This window comes from Vipera ursinii (assembly GCF_947247035.1).
Source record: "Vipera ursinii genome assembly, contig: SUPER_Z_unloc_1, whole genome shotgun sequence".
Taxonomy (NCBI): Eukaryota; Metazoa; Chordata; class Lepidosauria; order Squamata; family Viperidae; genus Vipera; species Vipera ursinii.
The window spans coordinates 743,231-764,589 of NW_028148449.1; the positions used below are offsets into that span (position 1 = coordinate 743,231).

A 21,359-nucleotide genomic window follows, 5' to 3' on the forward strand; every position below is an offset into this window, starting at 1 on the left:
AGCACCTCTGTTGTTGGGGGGGGAGTTCTAGGTAATTTGGGGAGGGGGCTTTCTCCTCTTCTGAAGTTTCTGCTGGGTTCTGTACAAACAGGGAAATAAAATGGGACCTGGTCTGGGTTCCACCTGGGCGCAGCAGGGAGAAAGCGGGTCTTTCCACCAACTATTATCCGTTCCTCGGTTTCACTTTGAGTTGCTTCTCCGAGATGAACCTTTCTCCGGAGCTGATGGGTGTGAGAAGTCAGCCCCCTCCCCTGAGAAAGAAATATTTTTGGAAATCTTTAAAAGACAATATATTTCCCCAAGCAGAAACCAAGTCTGCAGAAATGCAGATGTGATCATCTTGTCTGAAACACTGGAATCGGGAAAGTGGGATTAGGAAGAAAGATCCCTAGAACCAACAACCCCTCACACCAAAAATCTAAGAGGCATTAGCCCCAGCCCCAGGGAAGCAGGATATGACCTTTGGGACATACTAGGATTAACCCACCACCATCAGAAGACCAGAAAGGCACACTCAGACTCAGGGCAAAGTTCACGCCACAGGAAACAACTCCAAACAAAAGGCTCCAGAGGGTATAAACACCCACTCCCTACATGTGCTCGCTCTCTTTTCTTCCAGAGCCATCTTCCTGTCTGGCTCTCCTCTTCCATAAACCGCAACCTTCTTTCTAAAGCAGTCGCCATGTTGTTTATTCCTGGCTTGGACTGAACCATGATGAAGACTTTTCCTTCAACATGGGTGTGGGGGCCAGCAGGGCAGGGAGGGGGTCCCAGATCATTGTCCAGCCCTTCCGGGCTTTCCCCTAATTTTCGCCCACCTTGGCCTCGACTGATGCTTTTGCCAAAGGTCTGCTACCTGCTTTTATCTGTCGCTTTCCTTTGCTGTAAACTGAGCTTCGGTGTTCATCAGCCATTTGTGCAGGCTGGTGGGGTGGGGGCTGCTTTATCAGCCCTGTTCTGCCCCCCCTGCAGCACCAGGGAACTCGGCCATTTATTTGTCCAGCTTCTGACCTCCCATTTGTAGGGAACGTGGTGTAGGAGGTCACGGCCTGGCAGCTGCTGAGGGTCCCGAGTGAAACGGATTCTTGGGACCCCTTTCGGTCAGCCATCTGTGGAACGGCCTGCCACCAGAGGTTGTGGGGGCTCTATCACTGGAGACGGGACAGCCATTTGTCTGAAAGGCTGTCCTGCCTGAGCAGGGGGTTGGAGTAGATGACCTCCAAGGTCCCTATCATCATCCTCCTCTTCTTCTTCTTCTTCTTCTTCTTCTTCTTCTTATTATTATTATTATTATTATTATTATTATTATTATTATTATTATTATTATTATTATTATTATTATCCAAGATCCCTCTCACAATTACTGGCATTAAGCCACATTTCAGCTAGTCTGTACCTGTACAGTTGCTTTTTCTTGCCTAAGTGTAAAACTTTGCTTTTCTCCACATTAACGTTCATGAGCTTGTCTTCTGGGATGTTGGCTATTTCTGCCAGCTGAGTGTCACCTCCAAATTTGATGAGTTCCCCTTCTATTCCCTCATCTAAATCATTGATGAAGATATCAAAGAGTTTACTGGGCCTGAGATGGAAGCTCTCTGGTCTTCCTGACTGCCCCATCCCCCCTTCAAAACACACGGCGTCTTCCTTAAGCAAGGAGGACATTTAATTTTAATAAGAAGAACAGACAGGACTTTCCTTGTGACTCCACATTCGCCATTGGACGGCAGTATAGAAGAGTAAAGAGATGGTCTTGAAGAAAACATGTAGCATGTTAGGAAAACATGAATTCTCCCCAGGAAAGCAGGAAAGGGTGAGAATGAACCTCAAGGCTGCCTTGCCTTGATGCGCTTTGGTACAGCGGGAGTGAGACGCTTTCAAGATTCTTCTGCTGTCATTTATACCAATCAGGTCCAGCTCTAATATTTCTTGTGTTGGTAGATTTGTGGCCTGTTCTACGACAAAGGACTGAGAGATTGGGAGCCCAAAAGAGAGTCTCTTTCCAAGGGGTCCAGGATGGGAGACAATAAAGCTATGGGGCCAATTGATACTTGGGGGGGCAGGGTCCTCCCACTGAAGGAGATCCTGTCATCTGAGGGGAGAAAGCGGATTCTAAGGAGAAGGAATTGGCTCAAGGAGAGTCAGCCACGAATCTCTGACTGGAGTTATTTGGAGGTCTCCCTGGGAGGGCTGGATTAGAACTCAGAGCAAGAAGGAGGAAACGCAGGGCTGTGGCTTTTGGGAGAGCTGCCCCCATGGAGCAGAGGATCCAGCAGAAAGGCTTTCTCTGTTAGACCCTTAGAGAATCACAGAATGATAGAGCTGAAAGGGACCTTGGAGGTCATCTAGTCCAGTCCCCTCCCAAGCAGGAGATCCTTACAGAATCATGAAATACAGAGTTGGAAGGGGCCTGGGCGGTCATCTAGTCCAGCCCCTTGCCCAGGTAGGAGATCCTGGACCATTCCAGAGAAGCAGCTGTCAACTCTCTACCCTCCCCTGTCTGAACTGCTGATTCTTTCTCTTTTAGGCTGCCACGAGGGACCACGGAACGGAAGCGAAGGAAGGAGGTAAGGGTCCCGCCAGGATTTGGCTTCATTGCTTGCCAATTCTTCCACAGGGAAACAGCTTGGCTGTGTGTGCCGAAGCATGGAGTAACAGAGTTGGAAGGAACCTCGGAGGTCATCTAGTCCAACCCACTGCTCAAGCAAGAAAGCCTTACAGAATCATAGAATAACAGAGTTGGAAGGAACACTGGAGGTCTTCTAGTCTGACCCTCTATCTGTCTGTCTGTCCTATCTGATATGCCCTGTTCACCGCCCTGAGTCCTTCGGGAGAAGGGCGGTATAAAAATTTTAATAAAATCTTAAATCTTAATCTATCTATCTATCTATCTATCTATCTATCTATCTATCTATCTATCTATCTATCTATCTATCTATCAATCATCTATCTACCTCTATTGAGTATCTAATATTCTCTCTCTCTCTCCGCCCCTCCCCCTACCTTCCCCCCCCCATATATTCACTGAATTCCCTTCCAGCCGTGTAACTCTGCTGTGCCCTAAGACTGTCCCTCTCTCTTCCAAACTCCCAGGGGATGCCGCTGACATCTGGCTGATCCTAGTTGGGAAGTCCGGAGGTGGGAAAAGCGCCACAGGCAACACCATCCTCGGCCGGAGGGAGTTCGAGTCCGCCCTCGGAGCGAAGACCACCACCCGGGTGTTGCAAACGGGGCAGGGGACCTGGGAAGGCAGGAAGATCTTCGTGATTGATACGCCAGCCCTTTTCATTTCCAAAGAGACGGGTCCGTCACTGAAGAAAGAGATGACAAAATGCCATCCGATGTGGAAGTCGGGCCTCCACGCCTTCGTCTTGGTGACCCAGGTGGGGCGCTTCACGAAAGAAGACAAGGATGCCGCCAAGCGGGTCCGGGAGATCTTTGGGGAAAAGTCCGTCCGTCACACGATCGTCCTCTTCACCTGCAAGGAAGACCTGAGACAGGGCTCCCTGCAGGAGTACATCCAAAATTCCGACAACGAAAAGCTGCGTAAGGTGATTGAGAAGTGCGGCAACCGCTTTTGCGGCTTTAACAACAAGGCCGAAGGAGCCGAGCGGGAGAAGCAGGTCTCGGAGCTAATGGAGATGGTCAAGAAGATAGGGTAGCCCTGTTCTATCCCACCAGGTCCAGAAAAAAGAAAAAATTCTCTTAAAATATCTTCTGTTTTTAAACAGACTCAATAGTAAACATTGAGATATAATGTCTGGGGCGGGGAAACTAATTTCTTTCTCGGCTTTTTTCAATCACCCTTCTCCAATTCTCTTGTGATTCATCTTAATGCATAATTGTGCCTTTCCCAATGTCGGCAAGGGCTGAGATTGTAACCTCCACGATCTCCCCGTCGTTTTGGATGACAACCAGCAATTCGAGCCGGTCCCCCCTTTTATGCCTATCTCAGACCCCAAGGTTCGGTCAGATTCCCCCAAATCCTTATTCTTTTCCCTGCGTATGTGTTCCCGTTTGGGGCCTGCCGTTCTGCTGGGAGGGGGAGGGGCGGATTTGCTTTGGCTTGGGATAACTTTCGCTTTCGACTTTCCCTCTCCCGCCTCCACCCGCTTGAGAGGGAGATGGTTGCGGGACAAACGAAAGCTGGAGGAGACCTTGAGATGCGCACCAACGTGTGTCAGTTACCTGCGCGTCGTTGCCATCCGTGGACCGGCTGGATTTCAAACGGACATTCTGACTTTGGCGGGAGGAGGCAGGTTGCTACTTTGACTACGCCCTTTTGAGCGGGATTTTCCCCAGATCTCGCCTTGACTTCCCTGCTGTCGCTGACCCCTAATAAAAAGTATCCTTTTGAGACGACGCCTGTTTCAAGAGTTCTGCTTTCTTGGGTGGTTAGCTGAGGTGAATCGTTACATAAGGCAATCTCTAAAGCCGAAGTTACCAATCTTTGTCTGGCAGACCGGAAGAAAAGTGAGGGGGAAGCATTTTACGCACGCTCGCGCATGCGCGCGCCCACACAGGGCCGCGAGCATGTGCGTGACATAAACGGGGCACAGCGAGCACTTGCGTGATACTCGCTAGCCCCGCTCCGTTCTTGTGCAGGCCCTGAATGGACTTCCGGAAGCAGCATCCACACAGAGAACCAGTTGTTCACATATTTGAACCCCACCACTGCCTCCCTCCCTTCCTGCCTTCCCCCTTTTCCTTCCCTCCATTCCTTTCTTCCTTCCCTTCTTTCCCCCTTCCCTCTCCTTTCCTTCCCTTCTCTCTCCCTCTCCTCCTTCCTTCCATTTTCCCCCTTACCTTCTCTCCAGTGGTGGGATTCAGCCGGTTCGCACCACTTCGGCAGAACCGGTAGCTAATGTTTTGTTGCCCAGGCTCAGAATAGACTTCCGGAAGCGGCATCCACGCAGGGAACCGGTTGTTCACATATCTGAGTCCCACCACTGCTTCTCTCCCTCTACTCCCTCCCCCACCTCTACCTTTAATGAAAGACATATTAGCACAGTTGTGAAAGGGTTTTTTCCCCAAGCTAGACTTGAGTGAAGCTTATTACTGCATACAGATAAATGCGTTGAATGGAAAAACTGCCTTCAACTGCCCGCTTGGCTGTTTCCAATTTAAAGTTCTCTCTTTTGGGCTACAAGGGGGCCCTGCAGTATTCATGCAATTGATCAACAAAAGTTCTACATGATCACCTATATAAAGGGGGGGGTTGGTTAGCTTGTTAGAGCGGCACTAAAAAAAGCTGCGCTGTGACAAACTGTACACCAAACTGTCAAAGTGTGAGTTCCACAAAGGTCACATTGATTACCTGGGCTATCGTTTATCCAGCAAGGGGATAGAGATGGACACAGAGAAAGTGAGAGCGGTCCTGGACTGGGTTCCCCCGAAACCCAGAAAACAGGTCTAAAGTTTCCTAGGATTTGCGAACTTTTACATACAGGGAACTCCTGAAGTTTACAGAGGACAGCGATCGGGGGGGGGGGAGGTGAGAATAGCCAGCACTTTGGAATATGGGCTCAAGATCCAAAAGGTTCTGGACAGGCTCAAAGGCTGGGCCTTATCCAACAAATTGCAATTCATGTCACTTAGGCAGGAAAACCCAAATGCACAGGTATAGAATAGGTGGTAAAGGTAAAGGTTCCCCCGCACATGCGTGCTAGTCGTTTCCGACTCTAGGGGCCGGTGCTCATCTCCGTTTCAAAGCCAAAGAGCCAGCGCTTGTCCGAGGACGTCTCCGTGGTCATGTGGCCGACATGACTAGACGCCAAAGGCGCACGGAACGCTGTTACCTTCCCACCGTAGTGGTCCCTATTTTTCTACTTGCATTTTTACGTGCTTTCGAACTGCTAGGTTGGCAGAAGCTGGGACGAGTAACAGGCGCTCACTCTGTTACGCGGCACTTGGGATTCGACCCACCAAACTGCCAACCTTCTGATCGACAAGCTTAGCATCCTAACCCACTGAGCCACCGTGTCCCTTATAAGAATAGGTGGTACTTGACTCAACTGTAGTAACTGTGAGATGGATCTAGGAGTCCTAGTAGACAGTCACTTAAATCTGAGTGGGGAGTGTCTGCTGACATAGGCACCAATAAGGACCGATGGAACACTGGGTGGATCCTCATTCTTCGAGGTTAGTTGGAAGGTGACAGGGTTGATCCTGGCTTCAATAGGAAATGGGCCCAGGCAGTGGTGGTCCAGTTTTTTAGACAGCCGACTCGAAGGCAGGTGCCACATGGTGACAGTCAGGAAATTTCTTGTAGTCCTTTTGGCCTTGTCGAACTGGTGTTTCACCACATGGTGCACAGCCCAAAGCTCTTGGAGGAATACATTCACTGTGGGCACGGGAGAGTCTGCGGCTAAGGGAAATAGACGCGGGTGAAAACCATATTTGGCAAAGAACTGGGGTCACTTGGGTGGAAGTATGTTGTGTGGTGTTATATGCAGCCATCGCTAGCACATCTGCCAATTTGTCCTGCTATTGACTGACAAAGCACTGGAGATATTACTTAAGGATGGCATTCATTCTTTCAGTACCCCCATCAGTCTCTGGATGATGGGCCAAGGAGAGACACACCTGTATCTTAAGTTGTTTCAGCAGAGCTTGCCAGAACCGCGCCGTGAATTGTGTTCCTCGATCTGACACAGCCCGGTCTGGCAGACCGTGCAGTCGGAACACACGGCGAATGAGTAACTGAGCCATGAATCAAGCTAAGGTAGTCCCAAACATGGGATAAAATGGAACATTTTAGCGAACATATCCATCACGACCAGTGCAGTGGTGGCTCTGTTAGATGGTGGTAGCTTGGTGTCTCTGGTTCAGAGTCCAGGCTGTCTGAAAATGCTCCAGATTGTGATGATTGGTCCAAACCTCAATTTGATGCCAGGCACCGTCCAAATGGTGCCACCTGGTCTCAAAGGCCACCTTTACAGCCAGCAGTTCATTGTCTCATATTGTGTAGTTCCTTTCCGCTGCATGCAATGTCCTGCAGTAGAAGGCACAAAGGAACAGGGTACCTGAAGGAGCGTAGGCTTGCAGGAGAACAATGCCGATGGCAACGTCCAATTATTTTTATTTTTATTTTATTTTTAATCCCATTTATATCCCGCCCTTCTCTGAAGACTCAGGGCGGCTTACAATCTAAAGCACAAATCAATGTGCTTAGCAATGCATCCATCACCACTGTTCTGTACCAGCCTGCTACCGGCCCTGCAGAAAAGGCAGGGACAACCCCTTTTACAAGAAGGCAAGAGGCTGGAATTAAGCCTGCCAAATTTATGAATACAAAAACAAACAGAACAAGACACGAACCAAGAAACAGGAGCTTTTCAAGCGGTTGCCTTCAGCAAACCAGCCCTCCCACGCATTCCCCTTTTATACAGTTCAGGGCGTGGCTTCTCTCTGCCTCCTTCCAAGGTGCCCCATTGCCTTCCTCTGTTTACTCCTGATTGACTGCCTCCTGCGTCGGGCGTCCTTGAACAGGGCCAGCTGTGGGTCATCTTCATCCACGCTGTCAGGCTCACAAAGCTGGGTCTCCGTCGTGACCAGGTGGGAGGGGCCTGGCTGAGGGCTCTGCGGAGCCTCAAGGCCATCATCAGCAAGCTCTTCAACACCCCCCTCCTCCTCCTCTGAGTCGTCCGACCCAACTGCCGAACCCACAGGCTGACCCTGAATCACAACAACCACCACGAAAGGCCATGCCAGATCGGGACGCTTCTGAATGTGCTTCATGGCTAAGGGTCACCCTATCCAGAGTCAAAGATGACAAAGTCTTGGATCCCAAATCCCCATGTCATCAAAGGCATTGGGCCTTGCCAGGGATCAGTTGATGCCCCCCAGCCTCCAGGCACCCTGTGGAACCAGTGGAACTGCTTGCCACCAGAAGTTGTGGGTGCTCCATCAATGGAGGCTTTTAAGAAGAGACTGGACAGACATTTATCTGAAATAGTAGAGGGTCTTGAGCAGAGGGACTGGATTAGAACAGGGCTTTTCAACCAGTGGTATGCATACCAGCAGTTGTACTTTAGCACCTGACAGGTGGTACACAATCTCTAGCCAAGTGTAGCGGGAGAGGGAATGAGCTACAGCGGCTCTGCACACACCTGGAGATCAGCTGGGGCTCCAGGGCTTGGCAGAAGCCCCAGGATTGGTGCGCATGGCTACATGCTAATTGGAGCTTCCAGTGTATCCAGAAGAGAAAAGGTGGAGGAGGAGGGTAGAGAGAGGAGAAGCTGTAAAAGGAGCAGGTCTTGGCGGGAGAGGGAGAAAAAAAAACACATGGAGAAAGAGAGAGGCTTTTGTTAGCGAAGTGGGGAGGAGAGAGAGAGAGAGAGGGGCCTTTCCAAGTGAAGTGAGTGAGACACCGAGTGAGCGGCCTTTGCGAGCAATGGGTGAGTGAGAGAGACCAAGCAAGCGGCCTTTGCAAGCAACGTGAGGGAATGAGAGTGAGCGAGCAGCCTTTGCAAGCGACGTGAGACTGAGGGAGCAGCCTTTGCAAGCGACGTGAGACACCAAGCGAGTACCCTTTTGTGAACGATGGGGGAGTGAGGGACCAAGCGAGAGGCCTTTGCGAGTGACATGACAGATTGAATGAGCGGCCTTTGTGAGCGAGCGGGGAGTGAGAGAGAGACCAAGCAAGCAGCCTTTGCGAACGACGGGGAGTGAGAGACCGAGTGAGAGGCCTTTGCGAGCGACGTGAGAGACTGAGCGAGCACCCTTGTGAGCAACATGAGTGAGAGACCAAGCGAGAGGCCTTTGTGAGTGACATGACAGATTGAATGAGCGGCCTTTGTGAGCGAGCGGGGAGTGAGAGAGAAACCAAGCAGCCTTTGCGAGCGACGGGGAGTGAGAGACCGAACGAGAGGCCTTTGTGAGCAATGTGAGAGACCGAGCGAGCACCCTTGTGAGCAACATGAGTGAGAGACCAAGCGAGAGGCCTTTGTGAGTGACATGACAGATTGAATGAGCAGCCTTTGTGAGTGAGCAGGGAGTGAGAGAGAAACCAAGCAGCCTTTGCGAGCGACGGGGAGTGAGAGACCGAACGAGAGGCCTTTGTGAGCAACGTGAGAGACCGAGCGAGCACCCTTGTGAGCAACATGAGTGAGAGACCAAGCGAGAGGCCTTTGTGAGTGACATGACAGATTGAATGAGCGGCCTTTGTGAGTGAGCGGGGAGTGAGAAAGAAACCAAGCAGCCTTTGCGAGCGACGGGGAGTGAGAGACCGAGCGAGAGGCCTTTGCGAGCGACGTGAGAGACCGAGCGAGCACCCTTGTGAGCAACATGAGTGAGAGACCAAGTGAGCGGCCTTTGCAAGAGATGTGAGAGACCGAGCCAGCGGCCTTTGCAAGTATGGGTGAGGAGAAAGAGAAGAGGAAGAAGGGCCAACCAGCCACCTGACCACCAAGGTAATGGTGCATATTAATATATATGGAGAAATTCATCATATATTCATCAGTGCAAAGGGAAAGTGATTCAGCAAAGGAACCTCTACCGATGAAATTCGATTTGGCACCAAATCGAAAACAAAGTGAAGATTATTTGAAGTCTGAATTTTATTTCATGGAAGGAAATGACCAGCAGCTTCCTTTTTGCGTTATCTGCAATGAAGTATTATCTAAGCATCCCACAAAGCCTTCTTGGATCCAGAGACATTTTTACAACAAAACACAAACAAAGCCAGGAGCCGTTTTCGTGAAGAAGAGAGACAAATGTATAAAACGCCGTGCTGCTTTTGTGAAGTCCACAATCGTCTGGAATTGACATCACACCGCAGTTTGAAGGAACCGTTTAATGAAAAAACAATGACCGAGTTCGGGAGCCAAGTTGCAAAACTGTAGCTGGAAGTGGGGGGGGGGAAATGCTGTCGTAGCGTTACTGTCATTTGTTTCCACGTACACGTGGAAGAAGGCGTTTCCTTCATTAACATGTATGAAAACTAAGGAAAGGAATTGTCTTCAGCTGGAATCTGACTTAATTCTACCAGTAAGCTCTCTCCAGCCACGAGGGCAAAGATTAACGTCAGAGAAACAGGCACAGGTTTCCCAGTACGAGTGTGGTAAGTGGATGTGCTTTGATCACTTTTTTCCGCATTTTTTTTTGGGGGGGGGCTTTCATCAAGTTTTTGACACTTTGCTAAGCCACTGGTGGTACTCGAGCATTGTCATGTCCTAAAGGTGGTCCAATCTGTGAAAAGGTGGGGAAAGGCCCAGACAATAGGACACAAGGAGAAGCCACTTTTTTTTAAAAGTCCTCTGTGTCGTTCTTCAGCATGTCCTCCATGTAATAAAGAGCATCTCCGTTCTCATGTACGAGCTGATCAATCATCATCATCAGTTTGGCCACCTGAGCCTCCCGTTCGTCTCCTTCGGCCATGGTGTTGAAAGGCAGGTAGCGGTTCCCACATTCAGCAATATATTCCGTAAGATCTTGGAAAAAGGTGAAACTTTCAAGAGGACGACCTTTCAGCTTATCTTTGTGGGTAAACAGGGCGATCATATAATTCCTGCCTTTCCGATTGAAAATCCCTTTGATCATCCGAGCCACGTCCTTCTCCTCCTGGGAGAAACGGTCAGAGCGCATGACCCAGAGTATAACGTGGGGACCCGGGGGACAAAAGCTCACACACTTGCTCACTTCAGCAGCATTTGCTCTCTCTGGACGCCCGGTGTGGAGGAAGCCAGGCGTATTGACAACCACAATCCTCCTGCCGTTCCACACCATCTCCTCCTTTTGGCAACTTTTTCCATCTAACCTATGTGACGTCCCAAAGATTTTTTCCCCCAGGATTGTGTTTCCCGTCGCACTTTTCCCACTTTTGGTTCTGCCCACGAGGACGATCCGCCGTTCAGGCCCTACAACCCAAAGGGGAGAAGAGACACGAAGGGGAATTGGTCAGTCAGCGTACGGCCATCATAACCGGTTTGTCATGGTTGGCTCACTACGCAGTTTTGTTTGCATCCAGACAACGGTAATTGGAAGTGGGGGGGAGGGAAGGCACCGGAAGGTGAGGGAGGGAAAGGACGAATGCAAGTGAGCCTGGCTGAAAGCCTGAGACAGACTCAACATGATTTGGCTGGGAAAGTCCGAGGCAGTCAGATCGTTCCCAAAACAAAGTGAATGACAACAATCAGTGGACCATGGACAGTGGGACAACCGGGGGGGAAAAGGGAAAACTCTCCGATGCTGTTTGTGTGCAAAATCATTAGAACCGGCTTTTCTCCTTCTGTAACCACATGGAAACTTCAGTAAAGTTAAACTCTTGGTAAAAAATGAATGTCCTAGGAATTTCTTTTGCTGTCTAACCGAGTGTGATGGTTGACCTCCTCCGCCCTCCACCCAGGACAGCAAGTCTCACCCAACCCACTCCCCAGGGGTTACAGACTTTACCTCGGATGCTTCCAGCCATTTCCGGATGATTGGCATAGGCCGAATCTGAGGATTTCTGGATGAAAAGCAAAACAGAATCAGCCAAAGGAGAGAGTTGCCTTGTTCGGAGGTTGGCAGGAACTCCCCTCCCCCCAGAAGACACAGGCAAGAATTGAGGGGAGGGGGTTAAAAGAGGGTTATCCCCTCCCCCGCCGCTGGTTTTGAGGCAAATTCATCCTGATCCTGAGCCATCTGGAGGACGCAGGAGACCGACTGATACATCAGTCAGCTGCCCTGGAAGACTGTTCACACCCCTTTCTGGACTACCTTTTCCAGGAGTGTTCCCCTCTCCAACATCAGTACACTGATTACATTGTGTGTATAGGTAGTTTTCAAGTTACAACAGTTCATTTAGCGATCAAAGTTACGACACCACTGAAAAGAATGACCATTTTTTCCACACCGACAACCGTTGCAGCATCCCCAGGGTCACGTGATTTGTATTTGGATGCTTGACAACTGACTCGTATTTATGATGGTCGCAGTGTCCCGGGGTCACGTGATCCCCTTTTGTGACCTTCTGACTAGCAAAGTGAAGGGGGAAGCCAGATTCGCTTTAACAACCGTGTGACTAACTGAACAACTGCAGTGATTCCATGAATGATTGTGGCAAGAAAAGGCATCAGATTGGGCAAACTCCCTTAACCTGTTTCTCCCTTAGCAACATAAATTTTGGGGTCACGTATGGTCGGTAAGCCGAGGATTACCCCCTACTGCTCACCAAGACCACCCATGTAAAGAGTTTGGGGAAAGGGATTCTGTCAAGGTAATGATTTAACAGCTAACCAGCTTATGTAATGTAAGATGTAAAGTGTAATGATGGGAATAAGTCAGCAGGGTCTGTGTCTCTTTATGAGCCTTTGTATAAAAAGAAGGCTCTGCTGATGTGTTCTCTCTCTTCCATTTTCTGCTGTAACTGTGGTGTGTTAGATCTTGCTCTATTAGCACATATATGTAGACTGCTCCTGGTGTATGATATTGTAGACAGTGTAAGATAAACCACCCTTTGCTATAGACCATTGTTTACTGTGTCTACTCCTGGTTTATCTCGCGCAATAAGACTGTGCACGCTCTGACAGTTTCTCCCCTTGTTTGACTGCCTGGACAGAACCCAGCAGAAACTTCAGAAAAGAGGAAAGCCCCCTCCCCAAATTACCTAGAACACCCCCTCCCGTGTCCCACTTGTAGCTAGCTCCCCTCCCCTGTTCTTCCCCTGCTTCTCTGCCTTCCTTTGCTAACAAGGAAGAAGGGATCCTGAGCGATTCAGCCATCTGCTTCCTAACAAATGAATCTCGGCTACTAACTTCCAGCCATTCGCCTTCCCACAATTGCCTGTCCTAACATGAGAGTCTCAGCTGTCCCATCCACCCAGTGGGGTCTCCCAGAGAGGAGGGACCCCTTGCTGTCACTCTGCCATTTGATTCTACTCTATGACACGCTGATCTTGTACCTTGGGCACCTTGTGCAGCTGGATGTAGTGTCTTCCCTTGTTCTCTAAAACGACACTCTGCACCATCGTCATCAGCTTCAAGACCTGCCTCTCCTGTTCAGCTCCCGCGGCCTTGTTGTTGAAGCCACAGAAGCGGTTCCCGCACCGCTGGATCAAGTCCCGCAGATTGCAGTTGTCAGAATTTTGAACATACTCTTGCAGGGATATCCTTCCCAAATCCTCCTCGTAGGTGAAGACGATGATCGTGTGCCTGGCAGACTCGCCCCCAAAGATATCCCGGACACGCTTGGCAGCTGTCACATCTTCGGCGGTGAAGCGTCCCACCTGGGTCACAAAGATCAGGGCATGGGGGCCAGGCTGAGAGAGTTCGATGCAGGCCTTGATCTCACGTTGCACAGTCTCATTGTGGTTTTCAGAATTGAAAATGTTGGGTGTGTCAATCACAGAAACCTTCCTGTCCTGCCAGCTTCCCTGCCCCCTTTGGCACCTCAGGGTGGTGGTCTTCGGCTGCAGGATGGACTTGAAAACTGGCCGGCCAAGGATGGTGTTGCCTGTGGCGCTCTTCCCGCCTCCGGACTTTCCCACCAGGATCAGCCGGAGTTCGGCGTCCTCCCCTGTGAGTTTGGAAGATAACGTTACAAAAAGAAATCGAGATATTTCTCACATGTTGGGGTGTCACTGAACAGGCTGGAAATGGGGACAACTTTGGAAAAGAGTCACCCTGCCTGGAAGTGTTTCAGTGATATGAATACGAATCTCCTGGAGTTGCTAAAATGGACTGATCAGCTGTGCAGATTCCCACAACATGCGTATCCTACTTTAGCAGATGTCCGAATACAGCCACTGTGTCCAGCCCCCATGAGCAAAGCTAGAGCCAAGCAAATTGAGCCTGAGCTGTGAGGAGGCTCAGGGCTGCTGGTGTGTGCTGCATGATGATGGCCCCGGGCCAGGGTACAGGCGTAATATTGGAAGGGACCTTGGAGGTCTTCTAGTCCGGCCCCCTGCTCAACAGCCTCTACTGCACCACCATGATCGCTGGTGGCACAGTGCGTAGAATGCAGCATTGCAGGCAAACTCTGCCCACTGCCAGGAATTCGATGCTGACCGGCTCAGGGTTGACTCAGCTCTTCCGTCCCTTCGTGGTCGCTAAAATGTGGGAGGCCAATAAGGTGACTATGCTAAGAGACCCGTCCTACATCAACATCTCCCTGCAGCCATACCTTCCAACATCATTTCTTTGCATTCTCTATCCGCAGGACGAAGAGGAGCATCAGTCATGGAATCTAGAACTGAATAGAAGCTGGGGATGTGTATTGGTGCATGTGTGTCTCATCCAGACTGATCCTTAGCTTGTGTTTGGCTCTAGGTTTCAGGCGGCACTTAATCTGCCTCAAGATCAGTATATGGAGGAGGAGGAGGAGGAGGACGACGACGACTGTGTGTTCCCTGGTGCTGTCTGAGCTTAATGGCTTCCTTGCAGACATTTCATGACGCAACTAGGGAACGTCATCAGGGCTCGTAAGGAGTGCTGTTTGTGGCAGCCCCCCAAATATTGCAATGCTGCTATCCCCCCCCAGCCCTTTTTTTTCCTAGACTGGGGAAACCCCAATTCCTGCACCTGTTCTTTCAATGTTTTAGCCTCCAGCCCCCTCATCTTCTTTGTTGCTCTTCAGGCCCCCAAACACCAGACGTGGCCTCATCACTTACCCGGCTTGGCCTCCTCATCCGTAACTGCCTGGAAGAGTGGAAAGAAAACACGGGTCAGACAGAGGTATCGACTCCTAGAGGCCTCATCGTGTCCAGTGAGGCAGGGAACTAGCTGCCACCTTGTTCAAGCCTAGGAACTGAGGCTTGGTCCCCCACCCCATTCAAGGCATCGCCCAGAAGCTGCTGTGGAGCCCCCCAGCTAACAGGGGGAGGGGCTCAGATGCTCTAAAGGGACCAAGGAATGGAGGAAAGGAGGGGCAGGCAGGGAGAGGGAGAGGGAGGGATGGCATGGGGTACAGGTAGAGGAGAAAAAGGGGAAGTAGAGCTGGGGGACCTCTTTTTTGGTGGGGCATTGCATGCTCTCCCCCCTTTACCACCCTTCCCCCCCCCCGACTGCTTGTCCTAACATGAGGGTCTCAGCTGTCCCACCCACCAAGTGGGGTCTCCCAGAGAGAAAGGACCCCTTGTTCTCGTTTAAACCGGCAGAAAGAGCACTGCCCTCGCCCAGTTCCACTCTGCCATTTGATTCTACTCTATGACACACTGATACCGTACCGTGGGCATCTTGTGCAGCCGGATGACGTAGTGTCTCCCCCCGTTATCCGAAATGACTCTCTGCACTGTCTCCATCAGTACTGAGACCTGCCTCTCCTGCTCGGTTCCCACGGCCTTGTTGTTGAAGCCACAGAAGCGGTTCCCGCACCGCCAGATCAGCTCTCGCAGATTGCGGTTGTTGGAATTTTGGACATACTCCTGCAGGGATTCCCCGATCAAATCCTCCTCGCAGGTGAAGAGGATGATCATGTGCCCAGCGGATGCGTCCCCAAAGATATCCCAGACCTGCTTTGCAGCTGTCACATCTTCGGCGGTGAAGCGTCCCACCTGGGTCACAAAGATCAGGGCATGGGGGCCAGGCCGGGAGAGTTCGACGCAAGCCCCGATCTCGTGTCGCACAGTCTCACTGTAGTTTTTAGAATCGAAAAGGTCGGGTGTGTCGACCACAGAGACCTTCCTGTTCTGCCAGCTTCCCTGCCCCCTTTGGCACTTCAGTGTGGTGGTCTTTGGCTCCAGGACTGACTTGAAAACCGGCCGACCTAGGATGGTGTTGCCTGTGGCGCTCTTCCCACCTCCGGTCTTCCCCACCAGGATCAGCCGGAGTTCGGCGTCCTCCCCTGTGAGTTTGGAAGACGATGCTACAAAAAAAAAAATAGAGATATTTCTCACAACGTGTCAGGATGTCATTGAGCAGGCTGGAAATGGGGACAATTTTGGAAAAGAGTCACCCCTGCTCGGAAGTGGTTCAGTGATATTTTTATATGAATCTCCCGGAGTTGCTAAAATGGACTGCTCAGCCGTGCAGATTCCCATAACGTGCAAATCCCACTTTAGCAGATGTCCAAATACAGCCACTGTGTCCAGCCCCCATGAGCAAAGCTGGAGCCAAACAAATTGAGCCTGAGCTGTGAGGAGGTTCAGGGCTGCTGGTGTGTGCTGCGTGACGATGGCCCTGGGAGAGGGTACGGGAGTAATATTGGAGGGGACCTTGGTGGTCTTCTAGTTCGACCCCTTGCTCAACAGCCTCTACTGCACCACCATGATCGCTGGTGGCACAGTGCGTAGAATGCAGCATTGCAGGCAAACTCTGCCCACTGCCAGGAGTGCGATGCTGACCGGCTCAAGGTTGACTCAGCTCTTCTGTCCTTCCGTGGTCGCTAAAATGTGGAGGGCCAATAAGGCGACTCTGTAAACCGCTTAGAGGGACCTCGGAAGTACTGTGAAGTGATATATAAGTGCTATTGCTAAGGGAGGTGGAAGGTATGAGCCTGGGGGGGGGGTGAGAATACGATTAAAGCCAGAGGGAAACATTTAGGGGGACCTGGTGTGGAAGGAGAAAGAACTTCGGGAACTTCTTGGGGAAGGGAAATGCTTGCAGTGACCAAGTGGCAGGATGGGTAGAATAGGTAAGGGGTACTGCAGTGTCCTTGTGGTCAGCCACAAGTGCAAATGACCATTGGGGAGCTGCAGGGACTATAATTTCAGGATTGGATCTTAGGTAACTTTTCTGGGAGGATCCACCATAATGTAAAACAGCTGTTAAGACAGGAGTCCCCAACCCCTCTTCCCTGAACCGCCACTGATCCACAGAATGCTGACAACCGGGCCTCGCAAATAAGCGAAGCACACAAAACGAGTACACACACCCGGCCCACAGAAAAACCCCACTCCACGGAACCTGGTCCCTGGTGCCCCAAAGTTTGGGGGTCCCCTGTTCTACAAGAGCTGTCCTACGTCAAGGAGATGAGAAGAATTACCTGGTCTCCCTGCTGCCGTAACGTCCATCGTCACGTCTTCCCATTCTCCCTCCGCAGGACGAAGAGGAGCATCCATCAGGGAAACTGCAACTGGATAGAAGCCGGGTGTGCGTTTGTGTGTGTCTCATGCAGACTGATCCTTAGCTTGTTTTTGACTCTAGGTTTCAGGCGGCACCTAGTCTGCCGGCAACCAGGCCATGCAAATAAGCGAAGCACACGAAACGAGCACACACACCCGGCCCACAGAAAAACCCCTCTCCAAGGAACCGGTCCCTGGTGCCTAAATGTTTGGGTGTCCCCTGTGCTAAGAGACCCCTCCTGCGTCAAGGAGATGAGAAGAATTACCTGGTCTCCCTGCTGCCATAACGTCCATCGTCACGTCTTCCCATTCTCCCTCCGCAGGACGAAGAGGAGCATCCATCAGGGAAACTGCAACTGGATAGAAGGCAGGTGTGCGTTTGTGTGTGTGTGTGGTCCAGACTGATCCTTAGCTTGTTTTTGACTCTAGGTTTCAGGCAGCATCAAGTCTGCCTCAAGATCAGGATATGAGGAGGAGGAGGAGGAGGAGGAGGAGGAGGAGGAGGAGGAGGAGGAGGAAGAGGAATCAGGGTCCTTGGTGGTCCTCTGAGCTTGATGGATTTCTTGCAGATGTTTCATGACCCAATGTAGGTAACATCGTCAGTGCTAGTGAGAAGTGCTGTTTGTGACAACCCCCCCCCACTGCCAGGAATCCTACTATCTAGTCCCCCCCCCCAGTCCTTCTTTTCTCTAGACTGGCCAAACGCCAATTCCTGCACCCATTTCCTCTGATGTTTTGGGCTCCAGCTGCCGAATCCTCTTTGTTACTTTTCAGCCCCCCCCCCCAAATACCAGACACGGCCTCCTCACTTACCCGGCTTGGCCTTCTCATCCAGGGCTGCCTGGAAGTGGAAAGGAAACACGGGTCAGACAGGGGTCTCGACTCCCAGAGGCCTCGGCATGTCCAGTGGGGCAGGGAGCCAGCTGCCACCCTGTTCATGCCCAGAAACCGCATCCTGGTCCCCCATCCCATTCAAGGCATCGCCCAGAAGTTGCTCTGGAAACACCCCCCCCCAAGGCAGTGGTGGGATTCAGCCATTTCACACTACTTTGGCAGAACCGGCAGCTAATTTTTTGTTGCCCAGGCCCAGAATGGATTTCTGGAAGCGGCATCCACACAGAGGACCGGTTGTTCACGTATTTGAATCCCACCACTGCCCCCAAGCAGGGGCAGGGAGGGAGGGGGCGAAGGAAGGGACGGCGGGGAACACAGGTGGAGGAGAAAAAGGGGACGTAGAGCTGAGGGAACCCCTTTTGGGGGGGCATTGCATGCTCTCCACCCATTAACCTCCCTTCTCCCTCCCCTATTGCCTGTCCTAACATGAGTGCCTCGGCTGTCCCACCCACTCATTGGGGTCTCCCAGAGAGGAGGGACCCCTTGTTCTCGTGTAAACGGAGCCGCTCCACCAGATGCCCAGAAAGAGCACTGCCGTCTCCCAGTTCCATGCTGCCATTGGATTCCGCTCTATGACATGCTGATCCCGTACCATGGGCAACTCGTACAGCCAGTTGACGTAGTGTCTCCCCCCGTTCTCGAAAATGGTCTTCTGCACCATCTCCATCAGCTCCGAGACCTGCGCCTGCCACTCGGCTCCTGCGGCCTTGTTGTTGAAGCCACAGAAGCGGTTCCCGCACTGCTGGATCAGTTCCTGCAGATTGCGGTTGTTGGAATTTCGGACGTACTCCTGCAGGGGGGTCCCTCTCAAATCCTCCACGCAGGTGAAGAGGACGATTGTGTGCCTGGCCGATTTGGCCTCAAAGATATCCCAGACACGTTTTGCAGCTGTCACATCTTCGGCAGTGAAGCGTCCCACTTGTGTCACAAAGATCAGGGCGTGGGGGCCAGGCTGGGAGAGTTCGACGCAAGCCCTGATCTCATTTTGCACAATCTCACTGTGGTTTTCATAATCGAAAATGTTGGGTGTGTCGACCACGGAGATCTTCCGGTCCTGCCATCTTCCTTGACCCCTTTGGCACCTTATGGTGGTGGCCTTCCCCGCCAGGGACTTAAACTCTCTCCGGCCGAGGATGGTGTTGCCCGTGGCGCTCTTCCCACTTCCGCACTTTCCTACCAGGATCAGCCGGAGTTCGGCGTCCTCCCCTGTGAGTTTGGAAGATGATGCTACAAAAAAGAATCGAGACATTTCACACATGCCCTGGAAGAAATGGGTGGCCATGATCCAACATGTTGGGGTGTCATTGAGCAGGCTGGAAAGGGGGACAGCTTTGGAAAGGAGGCACCCCTGCCCTGAAGCGGTTCAGGGATGGGGTTTTTTGTGTGAATCTCCCAGAGTTGCTAAAATGGGATACTCTGCCGTGTCGATTCCACATCGTGCGAACCCCATTTTAGCAAAAAACAATGAAGCTCCAAGTCAGGAAATTACGCTCTGGTCCCAGCAGCCCTTTGATCCCCACCTTAGTCCCCTCCCCGATGTCCAAATATGGCCGCTGTGTCCAGCCTCCAGCAGCAAAGGTGAGTCCGAGTGAGCAGAGTGATCCGGAAGAGATTCAGGGCTGCTGGCAGAGAGCTACGGGAGGATGCCGGACCCACTGGACTGGGGGGCAGGATGGAGAGGCAGGCTGGACCACGCAGGACTGACCCTCCTGCCTCCCCCACCCCCAAAGCTTGCAAGCCGGCTTCCAACTTGGTTTGTTTTAGACAGAGTGCGATTAAACCTGCCGGGAAGACGATCCGTGCAGACCGGAGGAATTTCCGACTGCCAGGGGTCGATGATCCACCGGGTTTGCTGCAATGGGTCTTGAGGGCCACCGCCCACCCACATGAGTGCCCCATGGCAGTCCCTTCCTCCTGCCTGCCTGTTCCTCCCAGCCCACCAGTGAGACTGCTGCCTTCCTTTCGCAGCTATCCTGCATTTTCCCTGTCACCAGATGACGTCTGTGGTGGGTCTCCGAACTGTGGAAGGAGGCCCATTCGTGGGCAAGAGACCCTCTCAGGGAGGGAGGCAGCTGTGCTCAGGAGTGGGGAGGGGGTCTCCAAAAAGGGGTCAAGGCATCCCTTCCTCTAGGCCGGCCAGCGAGGCTCTGGCTGTTCGCTATGGGGAGAGACCCATCCAGCGCAACTCTTCCTCTGAACCGGCATCAGCTCGCCGTCCCAAGTGGCTGTCATGTTGTCCCCCCCCCCACAAACACGTGTCCTCCTCGCTTACCCAGGCTGATCTTTTCCTCCATAGTTCCCTGGAAGAGTGGAAAGGAAACACGGGTCAGACGTGACCCCGGCGTGTCCAGCGGGGCAGAGAGAGCCGGCTGCGCCCCCCCCCGCTCCTTCGGACCCAAAAACCCGCAGCCTGGTCCTCCGCCCCCATTCAAGGCTGCTCTGGACCATCCCCCCCCCCGCTAAGGGAGGGGGTCTGAGATGCTCTGAAGGGAGCCAGGAAGAAAGGAGGGGCAGGGAGGGAGGGGGAGCAGAAAGCAAGTGGAGGGACGGGGAAGTAGGGCTGGGGGAGACCTCATTTGTTTGGGGGGGGTGCGTTGCATGCGTTAGCACCGGAGCTTTATTTTTACAAGTAGGGGACAGGACTGGTCTGGACCATAATGGGGGGGGGGGGCTGGATGGCTGTCCAGACTCCCAAAGGGTCTCCCCTTTCCGGAAGCCTCCACACGGCCCCCCTCCCCTTTGAGGACCCCCATCCCAGACTTACCCGGAATGTCGGCTGCTGGTTCATTCCTGGCTGCTGAAGCTGGCAGAGGGATTCGCTCCCCCCCCACCCGGACTGTGGGGAAGGAAAGAGAAGATGGGGGGGGATAGACCCCCTCTTTTGAACCGAGGGAGGGGCCCACGACCCTTTTCGGGCAGGGGAGGGGTAGGAAACACACACACACACACACACACACACAGACACACACCCCGGACTGTGGGGAAGGAAAGAGAAGATGGGGGGAGACCCCCTCTTTTGAACCGAGGGAGGGGCCCACGACCCTTTTTGGGCAGGGGGAGGGAATGGGGGGGCCGCCCCTCCCCTCCCACCTGTCCCAGCGATGCCTCAAAAAGGTGGGCATTCCTCCTTTGAGTACCCCTGAGACCCCCACCCGCGATGCCTCCCCCAGGGGACCTGTGTGTGGGGAGCAGGGGGCAAGCTATGCCCCTCCCTCCGCTTTCAAGAGAGCCCGAAGCCCCCCACCCCGGGACCCTCTGCATCACCCCCGTAAATGGAGGCGGGAGGGGGGGCAATTCCGCCTCCTCCCTCCCACTCCCCCCAGCCCCACCGAAAAGGGGAGGCGAGCCAGCGGGAAATTAATTCCTGGAGGAGGTAAGGCGGGGTGGGGAGGGGGAGAGGAAGGGGAGGACGGGGGTCTCCTTTGCTCGGACGGTCCCACCCGGACCACCCCCTCGATTTTTTTTTTTTGGGGGGGGGAGGCAGTGC

General features: G+C 52.4%; 1 protein-coding gene and 1 long non-coding RNA gene across 2 annotated transcripts in view; one reads left to right on the plus strand and one right to left on the minus strand.

The window, feature by feature from the left end:
* Positions 1–21,359, minus strand: part of LOC310650467 — a 376,544-nt gene that overhangs the window by 332,203 nt on the left and 22,982 nt on the right. The gene's annotated exons all lie outside the window — the stretch shown is intronic.
* LOC310650483 (GTPase IMAP family member 2-like) lies at positions 204–3,659 on the plus strand (the record flags this gene model as incomplete). The annotated part of the gene is made up of 3 exons (XM_083380032.1): positions 204–237; positions 2,525–2,564; positions 3,038–3,659. 3 exons carry the CDS (start codon positions 204–206, stop codon positions 3,657–3,659), a joined length of 696 nt encoding a protein of 231 aa, XP_083236158.1.